General features: G+C 37.7%; 1 protein-coding gene across 4 annotated transcripts in view; it reads right to left on the bottom strand.

Moving 5' to 3' along the window:
- The window catches only part of SLC44A1 (solute carrier family 44 member 1), a 196918-nt gene that overhangs the window by 51462 nt on the left and 124671 nt on the right, over window positions 1-20785 (bottom strand). For 3 of the 4 annotated variants that reach the window (XM_050761843.1, XM_050761842.1, XM_050761844.1), the window contains 4 exons: window positions 20524-20607; window positions 12628-12765; window positions 4320-4556; window positions 2169-2249 (listed from right to left, as the gene is read on the bottom strand). In XM_050761843.1, coding sequence (XP_050617800.1) covers window positions 2169-2249; window positions 4320-4556; window positions 12628-12765; window positions 20524-20607 — 540 coding nt within the window. Of the gene's footprint in view, window positions 1-1958; window positions 2250-4319; window positions 4557-12627; window positions 12766-20523; window positions 20608-20785 lie in introns of those variants that run through there. The other variant, XM_050761841.1, reaches the window with a different exon arrangement.

Below are 20785 nucleotides of genomic sequence, written 5' to 3' on the forward strand. Positions count from 1 at the left end.
AGCTTGGTTTTTATTTAAAGATTTCTTGTATCTTTTTAAGTTTTGGGCTTAGAATCGATTTGCTGAACAATTAGGACTACCAAGCAGAAGAAGAAAGGAAGCCTCCCTCCTTTCTCCATGTTGCCATAGGGTTGGCAGAATCTCCACTGCTGCCCTCCTCAGCCTTTGTGAAGTAAGAGGGATACAGAAAGGTGTGGAGGGCGGGCATGGAACCTGACTGGGAAGATTGCTGGTGAGCTGCCATCTGCCCAAGCAATCCATGTCTAGGTGATACAAACTTAAAATTCAGAGCTATGTGGGTACTAGAGTGATCTGTGCTCTGGGATCTAAACATTTAAATTTGATTTTATAATTATTCATGCTATTAAGTAAGAGTAACACCAAAATAGGCACTGGAAAGGGTTATAGAAAAAAGGGTTTATATCTAAATATTTTATCGAGGCTTTAACTTAGGTTGAATATGCAATTAGTTTGCATATACATATAGCCTCCCTGCCTCCCCCCATAAATAAGCCTATTTCCTTTACTCTTAAATGAGCTTATTTTATACCATATATACACTTTTTTTTTTTTAAGATGGACTCTTGCTCTGTCGCCTAGGCTGGAATGCAATGGTGCAATCTTGGCTCACTGCAACCTCCGCCTCTCAGGTTCAAGCAATTCTCCTGCCTCAGCCTCCCAAGTAACTGGGATTACAGGCACTCACTGCCATGCCCAACTAATTTTTTTTTTTTTTTTTTTTTTTATTTTAGTACAGATGGGATTTCTTTTTGTTTTTTGTTTTTTGTATTTTAGTAGAGACGGGGATTCACCGTTTTGCCCAGGGTGGTCTCAAACTCCTGAGGTCAGGCAATCCACCTGCTTCAACCTCCCAAAGTGCTAGGATTACAGGCATGAGCCACCACACTCGGTCTACTTAAATGAACTTATTTTATACCATATATTTTAAAGTTGAAAACCTATAAATCAGCAGTATCCAATCTTTTGGCTTCCCCAGGCCACCCTGGAAGAAGAATTGTCTTGGGCTGCATATAAAATACATTAAGGATAGCTGATGGGCTTAAAAAAAAGAAATGCAAAAAAATCTCATGTTGTAATAAAGTGTATGAATTTGTGCTGAAAGCCTTCCTAAGCCATATGCGGCCCACAGGCAGCAGGTTGGACAAGTTTGCTATAAATCAAATCATTTATTAAAGTGTAAGGAAGATAGAAAGGAAAGTCCTTACCTCACACTTTTGAACATTATATGCAGTTAGAGGGCACATTGTTTAAAATTAATTATTTAAGGATGAAGACAATTACATAATATTTGAAAACAAACATGCTATTAAAAAAATACGCATTTAAATTAGGAAGTAATTAGACCAATATATGACAGAGGCATCTGTTGCTACGCTATACCCATGTGAAATATATGTGACAATACCCATGTGAAAAGCGGCTCAAGGTTCTCTTACACTCATTAAGCTGCTTTTTTCAAATAAAAGTGGAGTACAGAGATATATTTGTATATATATACATATATATAATATCAATGACCAGAAATAATTTATCCATCTCACAATTAAACTGGGAGAAGACTAGATTGTCTTACTGAGTGGGAATGTGGGTATTGATGAAAACAGCCTTGTTGCTACTGAAAAATAAAGCTTAAGAAACAAAGAAAGTACAACTAGGCAACAGAAGAAAATGTCAGCCAAGGGAAAAGGACAGTGATGTAAACAGAACAATATTTTAAAATGGGGGAGTATGAATTTTAGCAAGTTGAAAGGAATTGCTATGATCACCTTCCAAAATGATAAAAGTCAAACCGTCAGTTCAAGTGTACACCAAAATGTTCAGTCTGATGAAAGCCAAACACTGACAGTTGAAACGGAAAGAGCAATAGCAGTTTTACCTTAGGGACAAAACTATCATCCCCTACCCCCCACCGAGCACTGACGAGGATGTTGTTCCTTTCAGCTTACTTTTACAGAAGGTGGTCTCAGTTGTGACAAGAATTCTGCCATCCAAGTGATGGGTAAGCACACAAACAGAAAGAGCAGCACGTCCTGCGTGATACAGATAACAAAAGCTTCTCCTGAAGAAGTGCAGTCAGTGAAGACAGAGAGAGAGAGGAAGTGAAAGTGAAATTCTTGGAGGGCGGCCACCTCCTCATCTCCACCTACCATCGGCTTTAGCTCTCTGGCATCAGCGACGCCTCCCTTACCAGCTTCTTTCATTGCTTTCCTACTGTTTTCCACAAACTCCTGCAAAATATGGATCACAATGCGTAAATTCTTGGTTCCTTTCAGATTTGTTAGTAGATGAATTCTAAAGAACATTTACATTTTTGACTCAATCTTGGTAAATGGATGGCCTAAAAACATAGCAATAAAGAATGTTTAGTATCACACATGAGGGCTGCTAAATTTGCAGGAATGGATCCTGCAATCCGCTGATTTAAAACATCTTTCCATCCATTCATTGTGACAATCTTACTAAGGCTCCAAGAGATAATGTTAGTTCTATGTGGAAGAGAAAACACCTAACATTTTTAAGAGGCTATTTTCTCATACTCAGAATATCATTTTATTTGTTATTGTTGTTTTTTTCTATATCAAGGTTAAATGAAACAAGAAGAACATGTTACTCCATAAGCCTCCACTTTTAAATAACCACAGAAGGTAAAAGAACACACTGATATTGCTAAGCACATAATGCTTTTTTTCTTAACCAAACCACAAACAAACTATCTTTTAAAAAAGTGTCAATCTGACCATGACATTACTTCATAAAGAAGGAAGACAGGGTGTATCAACCAGAACCTATGGTTAGTAGTAGTCGAAATGGGAATGTGCCCCAAAGGGAACATTTCCATTCTGTCAACATTTACAGGGCACTTCTTCATTAAATATCCTCACCATTCCTACAGAGAAAACTGAAGGGTGGAAAATAGTATTCTTTACTCTGCTTTTGATCAGTGACTTAAAAAACAATAACACTCTTCTAAATGCTTTAATCACAAAAGAGATGCAATAATCATGATCAAATTCCATTCAGAAAATAACCAGTTAGAATTAGTTTAGACATTAAGAAAATGTCCACAATTTAGCTGATGTTGTCAGAAAAAGAGAAAATCAATGCCAAATAGGTCAGCTAAATCATTTGGCATTCTTGCTATTGAAAAAAAAAAAAAAAATCTAGGCTGGGTGTGGTGGCTCACACCTGTAATCCCAGCATTTTGGAAGGCCAAGGCAGGCAGATCACCTGAGGACAGGAGTTCAAGACCAGCCTGGCCAACATGGTAAAACCCTATCTCTACTAAAAATGCAAAAATTAGCCAGGAGTGGTGGCACACGCATGTAATCACAGCTACTTGGGAGGCTGAGGCAGAACTGCTTGAACCTGGGAGGTAGAGGCTGCAGAGCCAAGACCATGCCACTATACTCCAGTCTGGTTGACAAAGCAAGACTCTGTCTCAAAAAAATAAAAAAAATAAAAAAAATAAAAAATCTAGCCTATTTATTAATACACTTATTTCAGATTTAACTGGATAAAATATGCTCCTGGAAAATGACTTGTTATTTCAATGTATAATGCTTAGTATTCAATATTACCCATTTTGAGATAGAAATATTTCATAGCTTAATAGCAAACTACTATTATTTAGAAAGCATCTTTACTTGGTAACATTTAACACTGATTATAATGGTACTTAAGCCATTTAATAAGGTTTTCAAATTTTTAAAGACATTTAATTGAGGTTCTAATATGAAAAATCTGCATATAGTATCTGTGTAAAGGTTCAGATCTTGACTAATAAATAACTATACACTCTATCAGTCATGGGTCTGTTATCCATATTCATCACAAAATGCTTTCAGTTTGGCCTACCATATTTAAGATGATGAGTTTTAATCAGGGTTGACAGCAGTAATGTTTGGGGCAATGGTGGACAGAGAAAGACAGGTAGGCACTAGGACCTGGGAAACAGGATATTTTGTCTTTGAGCCCCATTTCAGGAAAAGGCTAGAAGCTGGTTTAAAAAGTCAATTCAAATCTATCTAACTACAGAGAGAGGGGCAGCAGGAATAGGGTGAACTTAGGACTATTAACGAGTACAACTCTAGCTAGGTGATCTGAAATGATCTTGTCCATGCCAAGAAGCCTTCCTCCCTGACTTACCCAAGATTAAACTCATTCATGAGTCAGTGCTACGGGGTTAATTCTAAATTACTCAGTTGCATATAGTGTGAATTAAACATAGATAATGTTTTACAAAATATTTTTATTGGTATTTTTATCCCTAAATTGGAAAGGGCATTTGAAGTACTTACCATCAGCACTTTATCCATATAGAATTCTCTGCCAGGGCTCCCATCATTGTATTTTGTATCAATGGCAAAACACAAGAATAATACATCCACTACCATTTCGTAAATAGACAGGAAGCAATGAGCGACTAGGAAAGCAAAGAGGCAGACGATGATCAGAGGCAGCACCCATACTGTGTAGTCCTGCTGGTAGTTGAGCAGCATAATCCCAGCTAAACCTGTGCTGCAGACTATCAGCACCTGAAGCAGAGAGAACAAAGATCACATTTAATATCCTACTGAAGAAAGCCACTCTTTTCTCATCATTTGCCGACTTCAAATTCTCTTTACTATTTATAAGTGATGGTTGCATGAGGCCATTCCATCTCAAATGAGGAAATACAATCCATATATTCCCATATACACACAGAGTCATGCATGCTTATCATATAATATACATTTTAAAATCATACGTTAAATGATTCTGGTTTAAAGATAATTAAGTTTTCTAAATGCTACGCTGCACCCTAAAACTTAACCTATTTAGAATCTGTGGCAATTTTTAAGATAAATGTACACATATTTTAGAAAAAATTTACACACTCTTAGCACTAAGAAAAAAGTGATATTTCAGTGTAATGGTATGTATTTTTTTCTAAGCATTTTCACATATATGAAATAGTATTATATAAACAAATCACTATAAGCTTTTCATTAATATTTATAGAAGTATCATTATAAATGCTTCATAAATATTTACTCAGCTACATAATTTCATTTTATGAGAGATTTAAAATACATTTAACCACTCTCTTACTGTGGAGATTTACATTGTTTTCAGATATAAATAATGCTGCAACAAACATCTATAGTCTTAGAACTTTTTCTGTGTTTCATATTTTATTTCACATAGAATATGTGGTAAATTTAATATAATTTGCCATGAAGTTTATATTTGGACTCTCTGTGAAGAAAGAGGTTGCCAAAAACATCCATGCTAAAAGAATAAAAGAAATAGCCAATTTAGTTATTGTCAAGAACCACCCACTCTGATGCTTCACAATTTCACATGCAGCATTTTAAATTTTTTGTGGTGTTTAAAATACATTTTATTACAGCTTTTCAATAACACTATAAATGGTTAATGGCAAATATTATCATCCCATTTTATAGACTGGGAAACATACTTAGAGATGCTAGCCAACCTGAGTAGAAAAAAAAGAGTAGACCCAAGGTCAAGGTCATAAGAGTAGAAAAAAGAATAGATCCTACTCAAATAATGGTCTCATGATGTCAACTCCAGTGCTCTTTCCAGATAAAAACTCAGAAATATTTGGATATTGGTACACAGCAGTAATGGATTCTACTGAATTCTAGACACACTCTTTCCCAGTCCATTATTTTGTCTTGCATAAGGCTTTAAGTAAAGGGAAAAAAGAGACCTCTAGAATCATGGCAGCCTGTTCCTGCCTAGCATTAAGCAGAGGCAGAGTGAGAATTCTTCTTTGGCATTTTCTCCAGTATTTATCAACATCAAGGCATTTCTCATTCACCATTATCTTAACTTGGAGTTAAATTGCATTAGATGATACATTGGTTAAGCTATAAATTGATCCCTCTCTCAGATGCTTTTAGTGAGCAAATCTGGGTCTGCCCACGCATTGGAAGACTCCCCCACCATTTTTGTAGCAACTCACTTATGAATCTTCTCTTATAGTGACTTATTTTCTGGGGTTATTTCCATAGATGCTTAATTACTTCCATTTTCTTTTCTTTTTTTTGAGACAGAGTCTTGCTCTGTCACCTAGGCTAGAGAGCAGTGGCATGATCTTGGCTCACTGCAACCTCCACCTCCTGGGTTCAAGCAATTCTTCGCCTCAGCCTCCCAAGTAGCTGGAACTACAGGTGCTCGCCACCACGCCTGGCCAATTTATTTTTGTATTTTTTAGTAGAGACAGGGTTTCACCATGTTGGCCAGGCTGGTCTCTATCTCCTGACCTCAGGTGATCCGCCCGCCTCGGCCTCCCAAACTGCTGGGATTACAGGTGTGAGCCACCGCGCCCGGTCATTACTTCCATTTTCTTCCAGTCTCCTAGTTTCAATTTTAGAGTGAGTTATTTCCTATACTCTCCAAATCTTGCACATTCACCTTATTGGAGGGCTGAGGTTCTTCATGCTCTCAGCATGCCATTAAAAGTTAAATCCCATTGAAATGGTAAAGTTAGTTATAGAAAGAAGGTGTGGCTCAAACAAACTAGATGTTGAGACAAAAAGTTGGTGAGATGGAAGGTTAAATATTCACATACAAGAGATAACTTCAACAATTAGTGATGTTTAGCCAAAAAATGTAGTAGTTATTCCCAAATATAATGAAAGAGTGTTATGCACTTATTCAAGCAGATACAGTAATGGTTCTCAAACTGTAGAAAGGCTAAGAATGCAGATTCCTGGGCCCTACTCCCAGAGTCTGGTTGGTTGGATCCACAATAAAGCCCAGTAGTTTGCATTTAAAAAGTATCCCAGGTGCTGATAAAGCCTATGTCTCAAGAAGTACTGGACTATATCAGTGATCTCCATGGTGGAGTACCCACATCCTAGGGAGTATTTAACAGGATCACCTGGGACTTCTATTATATTTCTCATACATTTAGAATGTCTTCTTTAGTATGCTTTATAAGGCATATATTAGTAACAGCTATATATATATAAAATATACACACAATTGATAAATAAATGTAAATATATTAAACAACTGTGATCAAACTTTTTTCTTAATAGGGCGCATGACTTTAGAAGTTAAGAAATCCTAGCTGGGCATGATGGCTCACACCTACCGTCCCAGCTACTCGGGAGGCTGAGGCAGGAGGATTGCTCGAGCCCAGAACTTCAAGACCAGCCTGGGCACACAACAAGATTCCATCTCAAAAAAAGAAAAAAAAAATAGACATTCCTGTTCTAGAGGATAAATTATTGGAATACAGTAGACGAGATTCATGCTTTGGGTAGGATGTGGGAAGCAGGAAGGAAATGATACTAGTTTTGGAGTCAGAAAGATGTAGATTTGAATCACAGAATTAGTACTTAGTTTTGTAACTCTAAGCAAGCTTATTTAACCATTCTGAGCCTGTTTTTCCATCTTTAAAAGAGACATAATAATACATACATCCCACGATTGTTAAAATAAACATTCTAAAAGTATTTAATGCAATGCCTGGCAATGTTTCTCCCTCCCTCCCTTCCTTTCTTTTTTTGCCATCCTAAGTGCAACATTTATGATGCTCTTTCTCTAGAGCACCTACATTTTGAAATATATTGTTTACCAATAAAATAGCATTTATAAGTAATAATTCATATTCTCAATTTTTATTAACCCAAGTCAAATAAATTGTCAACTAGAAGATATAATTAGTGTGAGAAAAGACATTACCAAATGGAGGTAAAATAATTTCACACAGAAGCAAATAAATTTGAGATTGAAGGGTTTCGGGATAGCTTTATTAGGACAAATATCAATACTTAAAAAATTTAAATTGGATTATAAATCTCTATTCTTACCTTTAGGACCCTATTGGCCAGTGACCATATGTTACAAGTCACTAAACTAGAAGAGCTAAGTTCCCTTACAAATCTAATTCATATTCCATAAAAACTATCAGGGTACCATAGAAATGGAACCCATAATGATGCCTTTTTTAATTCAGAGTTTTAAAATTGAATTTAAAATTTTGAGGTAATTGTGAATTCACATGCAGTTGTAAGAAATAGTAGAATGGTTCCATGTACCCTTTACCCAGTTCCCTTCAATGATAACATCTTGTAAAACTATAGCATGATATCGATGTCACAACCATGTTATTGACATTGATACTGTGAAGATGCAGAATATATCCATCATCACTGAAACCCTGCACTTTGCTATTTTATGGGTATTTCCCCTCCTCCTCAACCCGATCTCTAACCACAAATCCATTCTCCATTTCCACACTGCTGTCATTTCACTTTTTTTCTTTTTGAGAAAGAGTCTTGCTCTGTCACCCAGACTGGATGCAGTGGTGTGATCACGGCTCAATGCAGCCTCTGCCTCCGGGCTGAAGCGATCCTCCCACCTCAGCCTCCTGAGTAGCTGGGAATACAGGTGCACCGCACCATGCCAGGAAAATTTTTGTATTTTTTTGTAGAAATGGGGTTTCGCCACATTTTTCAAGCTGGTCTTAGACTCCTGGGCTCAAGCGATCCACCCTCCTTGGCCTCCCAAAGTGCTGGGATTACAGGTGTGAGCCACAGAGCCCAGCCCTGTTGTAATTTCTATTATATAAACAGAATTAATCTTCTGGGATTAGATTTTTTCGCTCAGCATAGTTTCCTCAAGATTCAGTCAAGTTGCTATGTATATAAACAATTCATTTCTGGCATCATGTTTTATAATGTTTATTATGATCTATTAGTTGAACTCCCTGATTAGAAACAAATTCTGCATGCTAGCAGCTATTTAATTGTAATGAAAAACTCTTTTCGAAAGATTTACTGTATTCTATGATCAGAACTATATTTTTAGGAAAAAAAACTAAAGAACATTGATATTAAAATGTTAGAAACCCAGAAGATTTCTCTTCCTCTTATTTTTCTCTTTTTTGAATTTCTCAATTAAAAATGTATTTATCATCTTTTATGGTTTTTGAGGTCATTTGAAATACTATAAATATTACATTATTAAAAATATACCTTTCTGGAAAACAATTTGGCAACGCACATCAAGAATCCTAATTAATTCTAATTCTAGGTTTCTGTCTTCAGGAAATAAGGATTGATGTGGGCAAGATTTATACACAAATACAAATTTTAGGTTAGTAAAAAATTGAGCACAGCTCAACTGTAAAAAACAGAAAACCTGAGGATTAAATAAATGACACAACAGTTGTATAACCAGAGTTAGAAACGTTTTAAGAAAACAAGAAATGCTCATAATGTAATACCAAGTGAAAAAAGGGATACAAAACTGCCTTTTCTACTAGGTTTCTTTTGTTTTTGTTTTTGAGACAGAGTCTCGCTTTGTCATCCAGGCTGCAGTGTAGTTGCACTATCTCAGCTCACTGTAACCTCCGCCTCTCAGATTCAACTAATTCTCATGCCTCAGCTTCTGAGTAGCTGGGATTACAGGCATGTACCACTACGCCTGGCTAATTTTTATACTTTTAGTAGAGACAGGGTTTCCCCATGTTGGCCAGGTTGGTCTCGAACTCCTGACCTCAAGTGATCCACCCATCTTAGCCTCCCATAGTGTTGGGATTATAGGCATGAGCCACCGTGCCTGGCCCTCTACTAGATTTTAAATTCTATGTATTGATCAGTATATAACCAGAACCTATAATAGTCCTTTCCACATTACTAGTAGGCACTCTATAAAGATATGAATAAAAGGATATGATAAACAAAGAAAAAGTTTTGACAGGTCACTAGGCTGCTAAAAAAAGTCAACTTTAGAACACTGTGTTTTATCATCTTTATATTTTTTTCTCTTTTTTTTTAGACAGAGTCTTGCTCTATCGCCCAGGCTGGAGTGTAGTGGTGCGATCTTGGCTCACTGCAACCTCTGCCTCCTGGGTTCAAATGATTCTCCGCCTCAGCCTCCCAAGTAGCTGGGACTACGGGTGCTCGCCACCACACCCGGCTAATTTTTTTTTTCGTATTTTTTTAGTAGATATGGGGTTTCGCCACATCGTTGACCAGGCTGGTCTCGAACTCCTGACCTCAGGTGATCTGCCCACCTCAGCCTCCCAAAGTGCTGGGATTATAGGCGTGAGCCACCGTGCCCAACCCATCTTTTTATTTTTCATTAAAAAAATAATGCGCACTCAATATAGAGAATATTATCTTACTACAATAAAGTGGGGTAGGGGTTTGGAATTATCTATATTTTCAATATCCAAAAGCAATCATTGTTAACATCTTGAGATATTCATTTCCATTCTTTTTCTTATAAACATTGTTAAACACTACTAAAGCCTAGTAGTTTTACTCAGCTTTTTCATTTATTACATTATATGCATTTCTTCATATTGTAAACTCTTAATAAAAAACAGGGCTTAGTAGGTGAGCTCAGAATTACTGAGTCAAAAGGCTTTAAAAAAAATTTTTAAAAGGCCCAAGGACAAATTTAACATCAGCTGAGGCAATTATAGCACACAGTGATTAGTAACTTAGAAGTCAGACAGACCTGAGCTTGAATGCCACATTCTAGTTCTCTAAATCTGGCCAATTTAATTTGTTCTCTAAACTTTATTTTAGAGTAGAGGAAACCAAATATAATACTAGTAGCTCACCTTACAGGGGAGGACCAAATGTAACACTTAACAAAAGCCCTTCCCTCAGTGCCTGGTACCCAAAGTGTCTTAATCAGAGTTTACTAAAATCATCATCATTAAATATTACCACTTAGTATCTCCCTTACTCCTCTAAATGGCTTCTTATTTCCCTTTGTAAAAAGCGTTGTGGGCAATAGCTCATGCCTGTAATCCCAGCACTTTGGGAGGCTGAGGTGGGCAGATCACCTGAGGTCGGGAGTTCGAGACCAGCCTGACCAACATGGAGAAACCCCGTCTCTACTAAAAATACAAAAATTAGATGGGCATGGTGGGGCATGCTTGTAGTCCCAGCTACTCGGGAGGTTGAAGCAGGAGAATCACTTGAACCCAGGACGTGGAGGTTGTGGTGAGCCAAGATTGTGCCACTGCACTCCAGCCTGCACAACAAGAGTGAAACTCTGTCTGGAAAAAAAAAACAAAAGCAGTGTGTGTAGTGTGTGTGTGGTATACATATATATACTTTTATCCTAAGTTGCTTCTAATCTTTCTTAGCTGTAGGGATAAATTATAAATATGTAAACAAAAATGAAAGATGGTGAAGCCTTTCTGAATCAGCTGTAGAGAACCGACCCACTTCATCACACACAATGCTATACTTCTCCATGCCAAACACATTTTCTTTACAAAAACATTTAAAAAATACAGTTGGCTAGAGCCACCTAAGGGTTCAATAGTAAGAAAATGTTTACAAATAGTATTTGGTGGATATTTACCTGGTAATAATGAATAATTGTGAAGATTATCAAAACAAGATGGAAAATGTATATGGTGTAATGTAAAGATAAATCGGAGGACCAACAGGTACGTATGCTATGATTTTTATACTACAGAAATACAAGCCGATGAAAAAACACGGGAAGAATTATATAGAAATGATGTTATTTAGTTATAGTGGTGGTAGTATAAGTCTTTCTCTTTCCTCAATTCAAAAATTTTCTGTATATTTTGTGGTTTAAAACTCAGATACAATGAAATCTAATTATAATGTTATTGAATATTTTGCAGTATTTTAATAGTATAGAATAACTTGCCTCTAACAGCTCTATTTTAAAGGGGCTTATACATAATACTATAGTAATAATGACAACACCTAACATTCACTGAGAACTTAAAATGTGTCAAGCACTCTCCTAGATACCCTACATGTATTAACAATGCATTAACCTCATGACCCTAGGAGTTTGACACTATTATATTCCAATTTTACAGATGAGCAAACTGAGGCACAGAGTGATTATCTAACCTGCCCAGGTCACACAACTACCAGTGATAGTGTCAGAACTGAAATCGAGGCAGTCAGGCTCCAGTTGCAGTACCACTAACCAGGAGGAAGACTTTTTCCTAATTCTTTACAGTTCAAAACACAAAAAGAGGGCTGGGTGCAGTGGCTCACGCCTGTAATCCCAGCACTTTGGGAGGCCAAGGCGGGCGGATCACCTGAGGTCAGGAGCTCGAGACCAGCCTGGCCGACATGTGGAAACCCTCTCTCTACCAATAATACAAAAATTAGCCGGGTGTGGTGGCGCACGCCTGTAATCCCAGCTACTCGGGAGGCTAAAGCAGGAGAATTGCTTGAACCCAGGAGGCAGAGGTTGCAGTGAGCCAAGATAGCACCATTGTACTCCAGCCTGGGCGACAGAGTGAAACTCCGTCTCAAACAAACAAACAAACAAACAACAACAAAAAACAACACAGAAGGAGAAACATAGGCACATGACTTAGCCTCTCCATGCCTCAGTTTCCCTCTCTGTAAAATAAGGATAATAACAGAACTTACCTTAAAAATTTATTGTGGGGATTAAATGAACACAATATATGTCAAGTACTTATAACAATGCTGGACACATAGTAAGGGCTTCCTAAGTACTTTCTTTTAGTTTTTTGGTGGCCTGGATATTTTTAAAATAAAAGAGCAAATATATATATGCAAAACTTTACTGTAAGTTGCAGAAAAAAATACTTGGTCTTACCTTGCCTAGGAATAACATAAAATCTCCCACTGTGTTGATGGTAGCCACTCGCAAAGCATTCTCCACCAGAATGACAAAGGCATCCTTTGCTGAGGTGCAGAAGTTGGTGCTGTTGATAGCTGTGGCTGTGTATGCATTCTGGACAAAAGCAAAAACAACATTTTCATCAACAACTGAAACTTCCTTTGTTAAGATATAAACTGAGTATAGCTAAAACACAGCTTTTAAAAATATTTCAGTCAAACACATGGCACCCTTTAATGAGGTAAGATTGAGACTAAGTACAAGAAAATATAAGATTTAAAGCCTCATATGGTAAAAATAACTTTCCATTTGGCTTAGTTTTGGTCCTTTAAAAACACTGTTATTTATTAAAACATACACAAACCTTTCTAACATCCATTAACTTCTTCCCTGTCTTAGTAAATCAAACATAATTTAATCTTTCCTAGATGACTCAGGGTCGTGACTGTGAACATCAGCAGTGCACTGTAATCATTTAGGTGATGCTTTAAAAGCTGAAGAGGTAGGTGCGGGCATCAGATTGCTGTGGTGTTCTATCTGAACTGTCTACTATCTCCTCCTTGGTGGCTTTCTTCTATGCTCTCACTTCTCACAGCTCTTGTAGTACATAGCTCTTTGATGGCTGGCATTTTATACCCCTCCTCCTCCTGGGAGCAGAATCCTAAATCTTTTTGGAGAAAACAGCCTTACCCCATTCCCTGTTTCAGTCCCAGTGAGACTGTCACTACCTCAGGCTCTGGGGATGGGTCTTGACTGACATAAGCCAATTAGCATACTATACCTACTGGCCACAATGATTGGTTCAGAATTGGTAAATAAACCAATCAGAGCCAATGAAAGCAAAAGTGATATTCCCTGGGGCTTCTGGGAAAAAGAGGCTTTCTTTCTCTTCCATAGGTTCTCTTGAAGGTGTGAGGGTATGAATGGCTATAGCTGTTTGGCTAACATAATGAGAAGAGCTGCTGAAGGTCACAGTGTAAAACTGAGGGTGAGGCCAACACCATGAAGTCAGAGCAGGGAGAACCAGGTACTTCACCTTGGTGACAATTGGGACATTGGGAACTTGCCAGATTTCTGAACTTTTCTGTTATAGAAGCTAATAAATTGCTAAGAATCCCAGCTCTTCCCTGCTCCACATTCCCCTCCCTCTCCCTTGTTCAGGTCAGATTGAGCTGAGCTTTCTGTTCCTTAAAATACTGAGTTCTAGCTGATACGCTTTCATTCAATTATACCTGCTTCTGCTGCCCCATGTGCTCTTTGACCTACTAGTCACAGACTGATTTTTTTTTCCATTCTTTTTTATGTTACATTCTAGAACAGCATTGATGTTTTCTGGGAAGTGTGAAAAAGTATTATAACATCAAATATGTTTGAGTCTTAGGAAGGAAAAGTATATGAACTTTGTGACTAAAACTTTTGGTCCTGAGGAATTTTGGGTTTAGTGCTGACTTAAATTGTCACTGGGTCCCAAATGTTGGGATTGCTGGGAAACTGTGGGAGATAAAGGGCTTGCTTTATACTGTGTTGTCTATAAAGCTTTAACCACTGAGCCCAGGAGAGATGGTCTACAATTTATGAATATTCTAATTATAAGCTTGTTAATTATTAGGAGTCTGTAATGAAGATGAGGTTTGAATTATCAAAAATTTAACTTGCCATTATATGATTAAATTCATTGACTAAAAATGCAGAACATTTCAGAGCCAAAGAGAGTATTTTACTGAGCAGGTCACTACCTGTGGTTCCTAAGCTTTTTTCAGTAATGGGGCAGTAGGAAATAAATTATGGTGCTCTTTAAGAAACACATTATGAGGATGGGCATGGTGGCTCATGCTTGTAATCCCAGCATTTTGGGAGGTCGAGGCGGGTGGATTACCTGAGGTCAGGAGTTCGAGACCAGTCTGGCCAACATGGTGAAACCCCGTCTATACTAAAAATACAAAAAAGTTAGCCAGGCGTGGTGGGGTGCGCCTGTAATCCCAACTGCTTGGGAGGCTGAGGCAGGGGAATTGCTTGAACCAGGGAGGTGGAGGTTGCAGTTAGCCGAGATTGCACCACTGCACTCCAGTCTGGGCGACAGAGTAAGACTCCATCTCCAAAAAAAGAAAAACAAAACAGAAGTACAGTATGATTTTGGTATATAGAATTCCATCATACAAATTGTGGAAGTTTATTATCAGAATATATTACTATAAGTCTTTTTATCTCAAAAACTAAAATACAGAACATCTTGAAGAAATCATACTAAGTGTTCATTAGCATCTACCTGCTTGTTGCTCCCTTATATTGTCATCTGTCAGTGATTCTTATCAGATAAAAGACAGCAGGCACCACAGAGTTAACTACCTAACTGCAGTGGTCCACGTGTTTTTTTTTCCATCTTCTACAAAAGCTTCTTTTGAAATACTCTGCCAAAGAAGTAAAAATAAACTATACTTTTGATCTTGTGTAACATTAACCTTGCTGAAAAACGATGAAGAAGAACTGCCCCAGCCAGTTCTATTCTGAAAGAACACAGATTGGTTCCCAGTTCGCACCAGTTCCCTAAGTACTCACAAAAACACCCAGTTAACGATTTATTCTATAGAAGAGGTAGTGAACCTATCACCTGTAGGCCATATCTGGCCTGCCAATTACTTTTTTTTTTTTTTTTTTTTTTGAGACGGAGTCTCGCTGTGTCACCCAGGCTGGAGTGCAGTGGCGCGATCTCGGCTCACTGCAAGCTCCGCCTCCCGGGTTTACGCCATTCTCCCGCCTCAGCCTCCGAGTAGCTGGGACTACAGGCGCCCGCCACCTCGCCCGGCTAGTTTTTTGTATTTTTAGTAGAGACGGGGTTTCACCATGTTAGCCAGGATGGTCTCGATCTCCTGACTTCGTGATCCACCCGCCTCGGCCTCCCAAAGTACTGGGATTACAGGCTTGAGCCACCGCGCCCGGCCGCCAATTACTTTTGTAAATAAAGTTTTTTACTTTATTTACAGCTGTGCTCATTGTTTACCTATTGTCTATGGCTGCTTTCATGCTACAGTGATGGAATTGTGCAGTCATGAAAGATCCTGTATGGCCCATAAAGCCAAAACTATTTACTCTCTGGTCCCTCACAGAGAAAGCTTGCTGACCTCCTGTTCTAGAGTACTGCCAAGGATTAATATCAATCTCATCTACTCCCTCATCTACTGTATGTGGAACCCACCCTCTTATTGGAAATACAAACCACATTTACTCATTTCAAGTTTTAGTAACTTCCTCCACAACTTTCAATCTTTCAGCATCTCTCACTGTAATTCTTCAGTTCAACAATTTAATTGACAAAGGTCTTCAGTGATCTGGAGTATGACTCCCTTGAAGAGAAATACCTTATTTCCCACATTCTAAGATATAATCAAGAGACTAATGAGCCAGTTATTCATAACAAGTTTTTAGGAGAAAATATCCTACCATATCAAATATACGTATTGATTATGAGATGCATCCTGATGCTAAGTAGCTTCATAATGTCTAGAATCAAGGAAATTGGACAACCCATTTAAATCAACTAGGTACTAGCTTATGGTCACTCCCACCCTCAATGGGAACAACTCACTCTTAACTATAGTGTTCTACCCTTTCCAGTTCACCATGAATTTCTTTGAGACAGAAGCAAGAGAGGACCCACATGTCTCCAGTCTCTCTCCTCTGTTATCATCAGACCAGCTGACATGAGGAGAATGCCCAACACTTCCAAACTAAACTATAAAAACTTTTTTGTTTCCCTCATTAGTTTTTAGAAGCTTCATTTCATTTGTGAATTATTATTATTCCTCTTTTGCTTCTCTCTTATCACCCCACCCTGCGCCATTCCATCTGCTTTTAGGGCAGAAGTCTATCTGTTTGTAGATAAATAAGCAGCAATAATTTATTTTCTCCACCCCTCTGAGAAATTTCTGTGCGGGTCGAACATAGTCACAGAAATTTAGCCTTTTTGGCAATATTTCTATGGATCTATGCAATTCCTTTGTATTCAACCCAACTGAAAAAAAGTAGGTGGCTATTTTGCAAGCTCTTTCACTCCCTCCCAAGGTAGGAAGATGAACTGGATACACAAAGGTCAAGATGACTTCTTCAGGAAGAAAAATGTGCTGCAAATCATAGCAGGCCAATGAAAATTCCCTCCTTTTCTATACTTCCTAGTCTAAAAGAATTCATGCTTAAGGTTCTTAGGAATTTTGGAGTCCTTTGTGGCTTTCCCTGATAACTATTCCCTGAACTTTCTTCAGACTTCTTGGTTAAGATTTTTAGAGTCCACCCACCTTCTTCTCAGACAGCCTTCCTTATCTGGAGTTAAACTGCCCACAGACAGACATCACTGATTAACATTTAGCCCACGCTCAACATTTGCTTGGGTAGGACACAAGCTTGAGGATATTCAACCCCCAGGAGCAAGATGAAGGATGACCACCATCCGGAAATCTTTTTAAAGGATGCCTGTTAGCCCACGCAATCCCTGGTTGTAATTCTGTGTGACGGGATATAGTTAAAAAGTACTGATCATGTGAAAGAAAATATGTTAGGGCAGAGGGTCACATGCATGTAACAGGCCTGTGTGGCCATCTGTCCCAGAATACAACTTCTTAATTTTTACATCTTCTTTCCTTTCTCTAGTGAAGGACCCAGAAATTCTCTTAAAGTTTAAAATATTTACATAATGACTCACTTAATAGGGGCAAGCTAGACAGCAATGCTAAGGGAATATAGGGTATGTGCAGTTCTGTGTGGATCCTTATAAATTAAATAAATGAAAGGTAATGACAATTATTCCTTTCTTATTTAAGGCACAGGGGAGAAAGGGAATGCTATGGTCTGAATGTTTGTGTCTTCTCCAAGTTCATATGTTGAAACATAGTCAGCAAGGTAATGGTATTAGTAGGTAGGGTCTTTGGGAGGTGATTAGGTCATGAGGGGTCTACTCTCATGAATGGGATTAGTACCCTTGTTAAAAAAATTACCCCAAAGAGCTATTTTGTCTCTTCCACCATGTGAAGTCACAGTAAGAAAGCGCCATCTCTGAACCAGGAAACAGGCCCACACAAGCCACGGATTTTGCTGGTGCCTTGATCTTGGATTTCCCAGCCTCTAGAACTATGGGGATAGTTCTCATAAACTACATAACTATGAAAAATAAATTTCTGTTGTTTAGAAGCCACCTAGCATATGGTATTTTGTTATAGAAGCCTGAACAGATTAAGACAGGGCACAAAGTCAAACTCATACTGTATGCCTCATCCAATTTTGTTCTAAATTCTTAGACTTTTTCAAAGTCATAAAAATTACAAGTATGTTGCAAATCTTAATTTCAACAGGCTTTCTTTCTTTCTTTCTCTTTTCTTGACAGAGTCTCGCTCTGTTGCCCAGGTTGGAATGCAATGGCTCAATCTCGGCTCACTACAACCTCGGCCTCCCAGGTTCAAGCGATTCTCCTGCCTCAGCCTCCGGAGTAGCTGGGACTACAGGCATGAGCCACCACATCTGGCTAATTTTTGTATTTTCGTTAGAGATGGGGTTTCACCATGTTGGCCAGGATGGTCTCGAACTCCTGACTTCAAATGATCCACCTGCCTCGGCCTCCCAAAGTGTTGGGATTACAGGCATGAGCCACCGTGCCTGACCTCAATAGATTTTCTTTAAAAACATCAGTGTCTTAGTTTACAGAATGAATCATTAAAATTTGAGATGTCTGCATATTTTCTATAATAAACCATATTTTTGTTTGTTTATGCCACTCAGAAATGTATATATATTTATATATATTTATATAAATGTATATAAATAGATGAGAAAATAATGCTAGCCTTAAAGAGTTGTGTTGACCACATTTCAAACGTGGCCATTTCCTATGAGCCCAGGAGACATGAAGCACTGCGGGTGATCAGTCCCCACATTGTAGCACTTTGTATTCCCAAACAGAACTACAAAGTATGAGTTCAGAATAACTCTCCCTAAGCCTTTGCTCACATGTTTGATTTACTACTATTTTAATGTTCCACTTAAAACTTCAAACATCATGCCTACAAAATGCTGACCAAAATGGACAAAATATGTACAAAAAAGATCAACATCTCACGGTTGTTGGTACTAAATCACTGACTAATGTTTAGCTTGGGATATGCTCAAAACCTTTGATTTTTGTAACCTTTTAATCGACTATCTTGATATCATATGATGTGTTTTCTTCCTTCAGTATAACTGCACATCTCCTTTTCAAGATTTTTATAGTTTTGTATCACCCTGTTAGTCTTTTTGAGTCCAAATATTCACTAATATAATTAATAGTTCATTCAGAAAACACTAAAAGACCACCTATTGTATATTGGGCACTGTGCTAGCTTCTGAGGAGACCAAGAAAAAGAAGATCTTTACTTTAAAGGAGCTAGAAATGTAAAGGTAAAGTTAATAGATAACTTTGATATAGTGTTGTTAGTATTTGAATATTAAGGTATGACCTAGTGTTAGAAGCTCAGCAGAGGGGCTGGTGTGGTGAAGGATGGCTTCTTGGAGTGACGCTCAGGCAGAATCATTAAGATTCAGTAGGAACTACTCAGGTGTTGGAAGTCATCCCAGGCACACTTGGAAAACTGCAAAAGCAAAAGGTGCCTGGGGGACGGCAGTGGGATTGAGACTAGAGATCTGGGCTTAGCATACCTCTCCAAGGATAAGCTACTTAGTGATGGGTATAAAAATGCAATTATGATCATCTTTAGTGTATCCACCAACTTTCTGATAAAGATGATTTGGCCTCAAACCAATTTTAAAGAACCCAATTTTTCAGGCTGTTATGGCCGTTACTAATTATTTTAAGAATGAGCTTCCAAACACTTATACATCCATAGGGAATATTATGACCTATAAGAATGTATTTTGCTAATGAAACATCATACCTACTTTCTCATAGTAACCACAGAGCCCAGTAAAGCAAAGTCCGGGCATGCTCAATACCATGACCATAGAACTATCAACCTGTGACTAGCCTGAAGTGAATGGAAAGTGCAATGCTACTCTTTAATCACTTAGCGGCAAATGGTGAGAAAGTCAATTTTACCTCTGGCCTATTAGATGAGGGCATTAATACATTAGAATTGACTTTTGGGGAATGGAAAAGTAACTTAAAAAAATAAAGAAAAGAAGGAAGGAATGCCCCACAGAGACTCCTAGATCCTCAGATATTAGATAGATAGAGGACTAACCCATTCCCCTAAGCCCTTTTATCCTATAAATATCAATTCTTCCATTCAAGCTTTTAAGTAGTACTTCCTTTGATAATATTTCCCAGGCCAATATCATAGTGTTTAACAGTTGGGGACCCCCCCCCTAAAAAAAAGTATCAGCATAGAGAGCACACTAGTTTGAATGATAGTAGCTAGTTGCAGAGAGGGATAAAGCGTCACAACAGCTTTACACTGAAGTTTTCAAACAACATTTTTAAAAATGAAAGGATAATAATAGCCACAGTAGTCAGATTCTTAGGGAAAACTTAAAAAATGAAGGAATGTGAATTAAGGGATAAGAGATAAATGCTTTCCCTGAAAAACAAATCCTAGTGATGTTTCATCTATTTATTAAAATAAAAATAATAACCTATGTAACAAACCTGTTCATGTACCCCTAAACCTAAAATAATAGTTGGAAAAAATTAAAATAATAATGAGCCTTGGCAAGCATATACATTAATTTAAAAAATAAGAATATGATTGAAATAGACATACTTTATCAAGGTACAATGTACAATACCACAAGAAAAACATAACATCTTTCAATTAAGTTTATTTTAGCTTAGGAGAAGAAACAATGAACCTATCTTTGAAAGTAAATATTAGATTTATTTTTAAAATATTTTACCTGATTTAAATAATTTAGGCACTTTTCAAGACACCAAAGGCAACAAATGCAAGATTTCAGCACACATCGTGCACAAGCATTTTCCTGGATAGGGGAAAAATTGAAATAATCAAAAAACCAAAGAATCAAACTGTCATATAGAAGACTTCAAACATTAGAAAAATAAATAAAAATTTTAAAATCACAATTTATGCTTCAAAGCCTCCATACTTGTCTACTTCCTCCTTAAAACATAATGACTGAATTATTTTTAATAAGTTAA

The sequence above is a fragment of the Macaca thibetana genome, chromosome 15 (assembly GCF_024542745.1).
Source record: "Macaca thibetana thibetana isolate TM-01 chromosome 15, ASM2454274v1, whole genome shotgun sequence".
Taxonomy (NCBI): Eukaryota; Metazoa; Chordata; class Mammalia; order Primates; family Cercopithecidae; genus Macaca; species Macaca thibetana.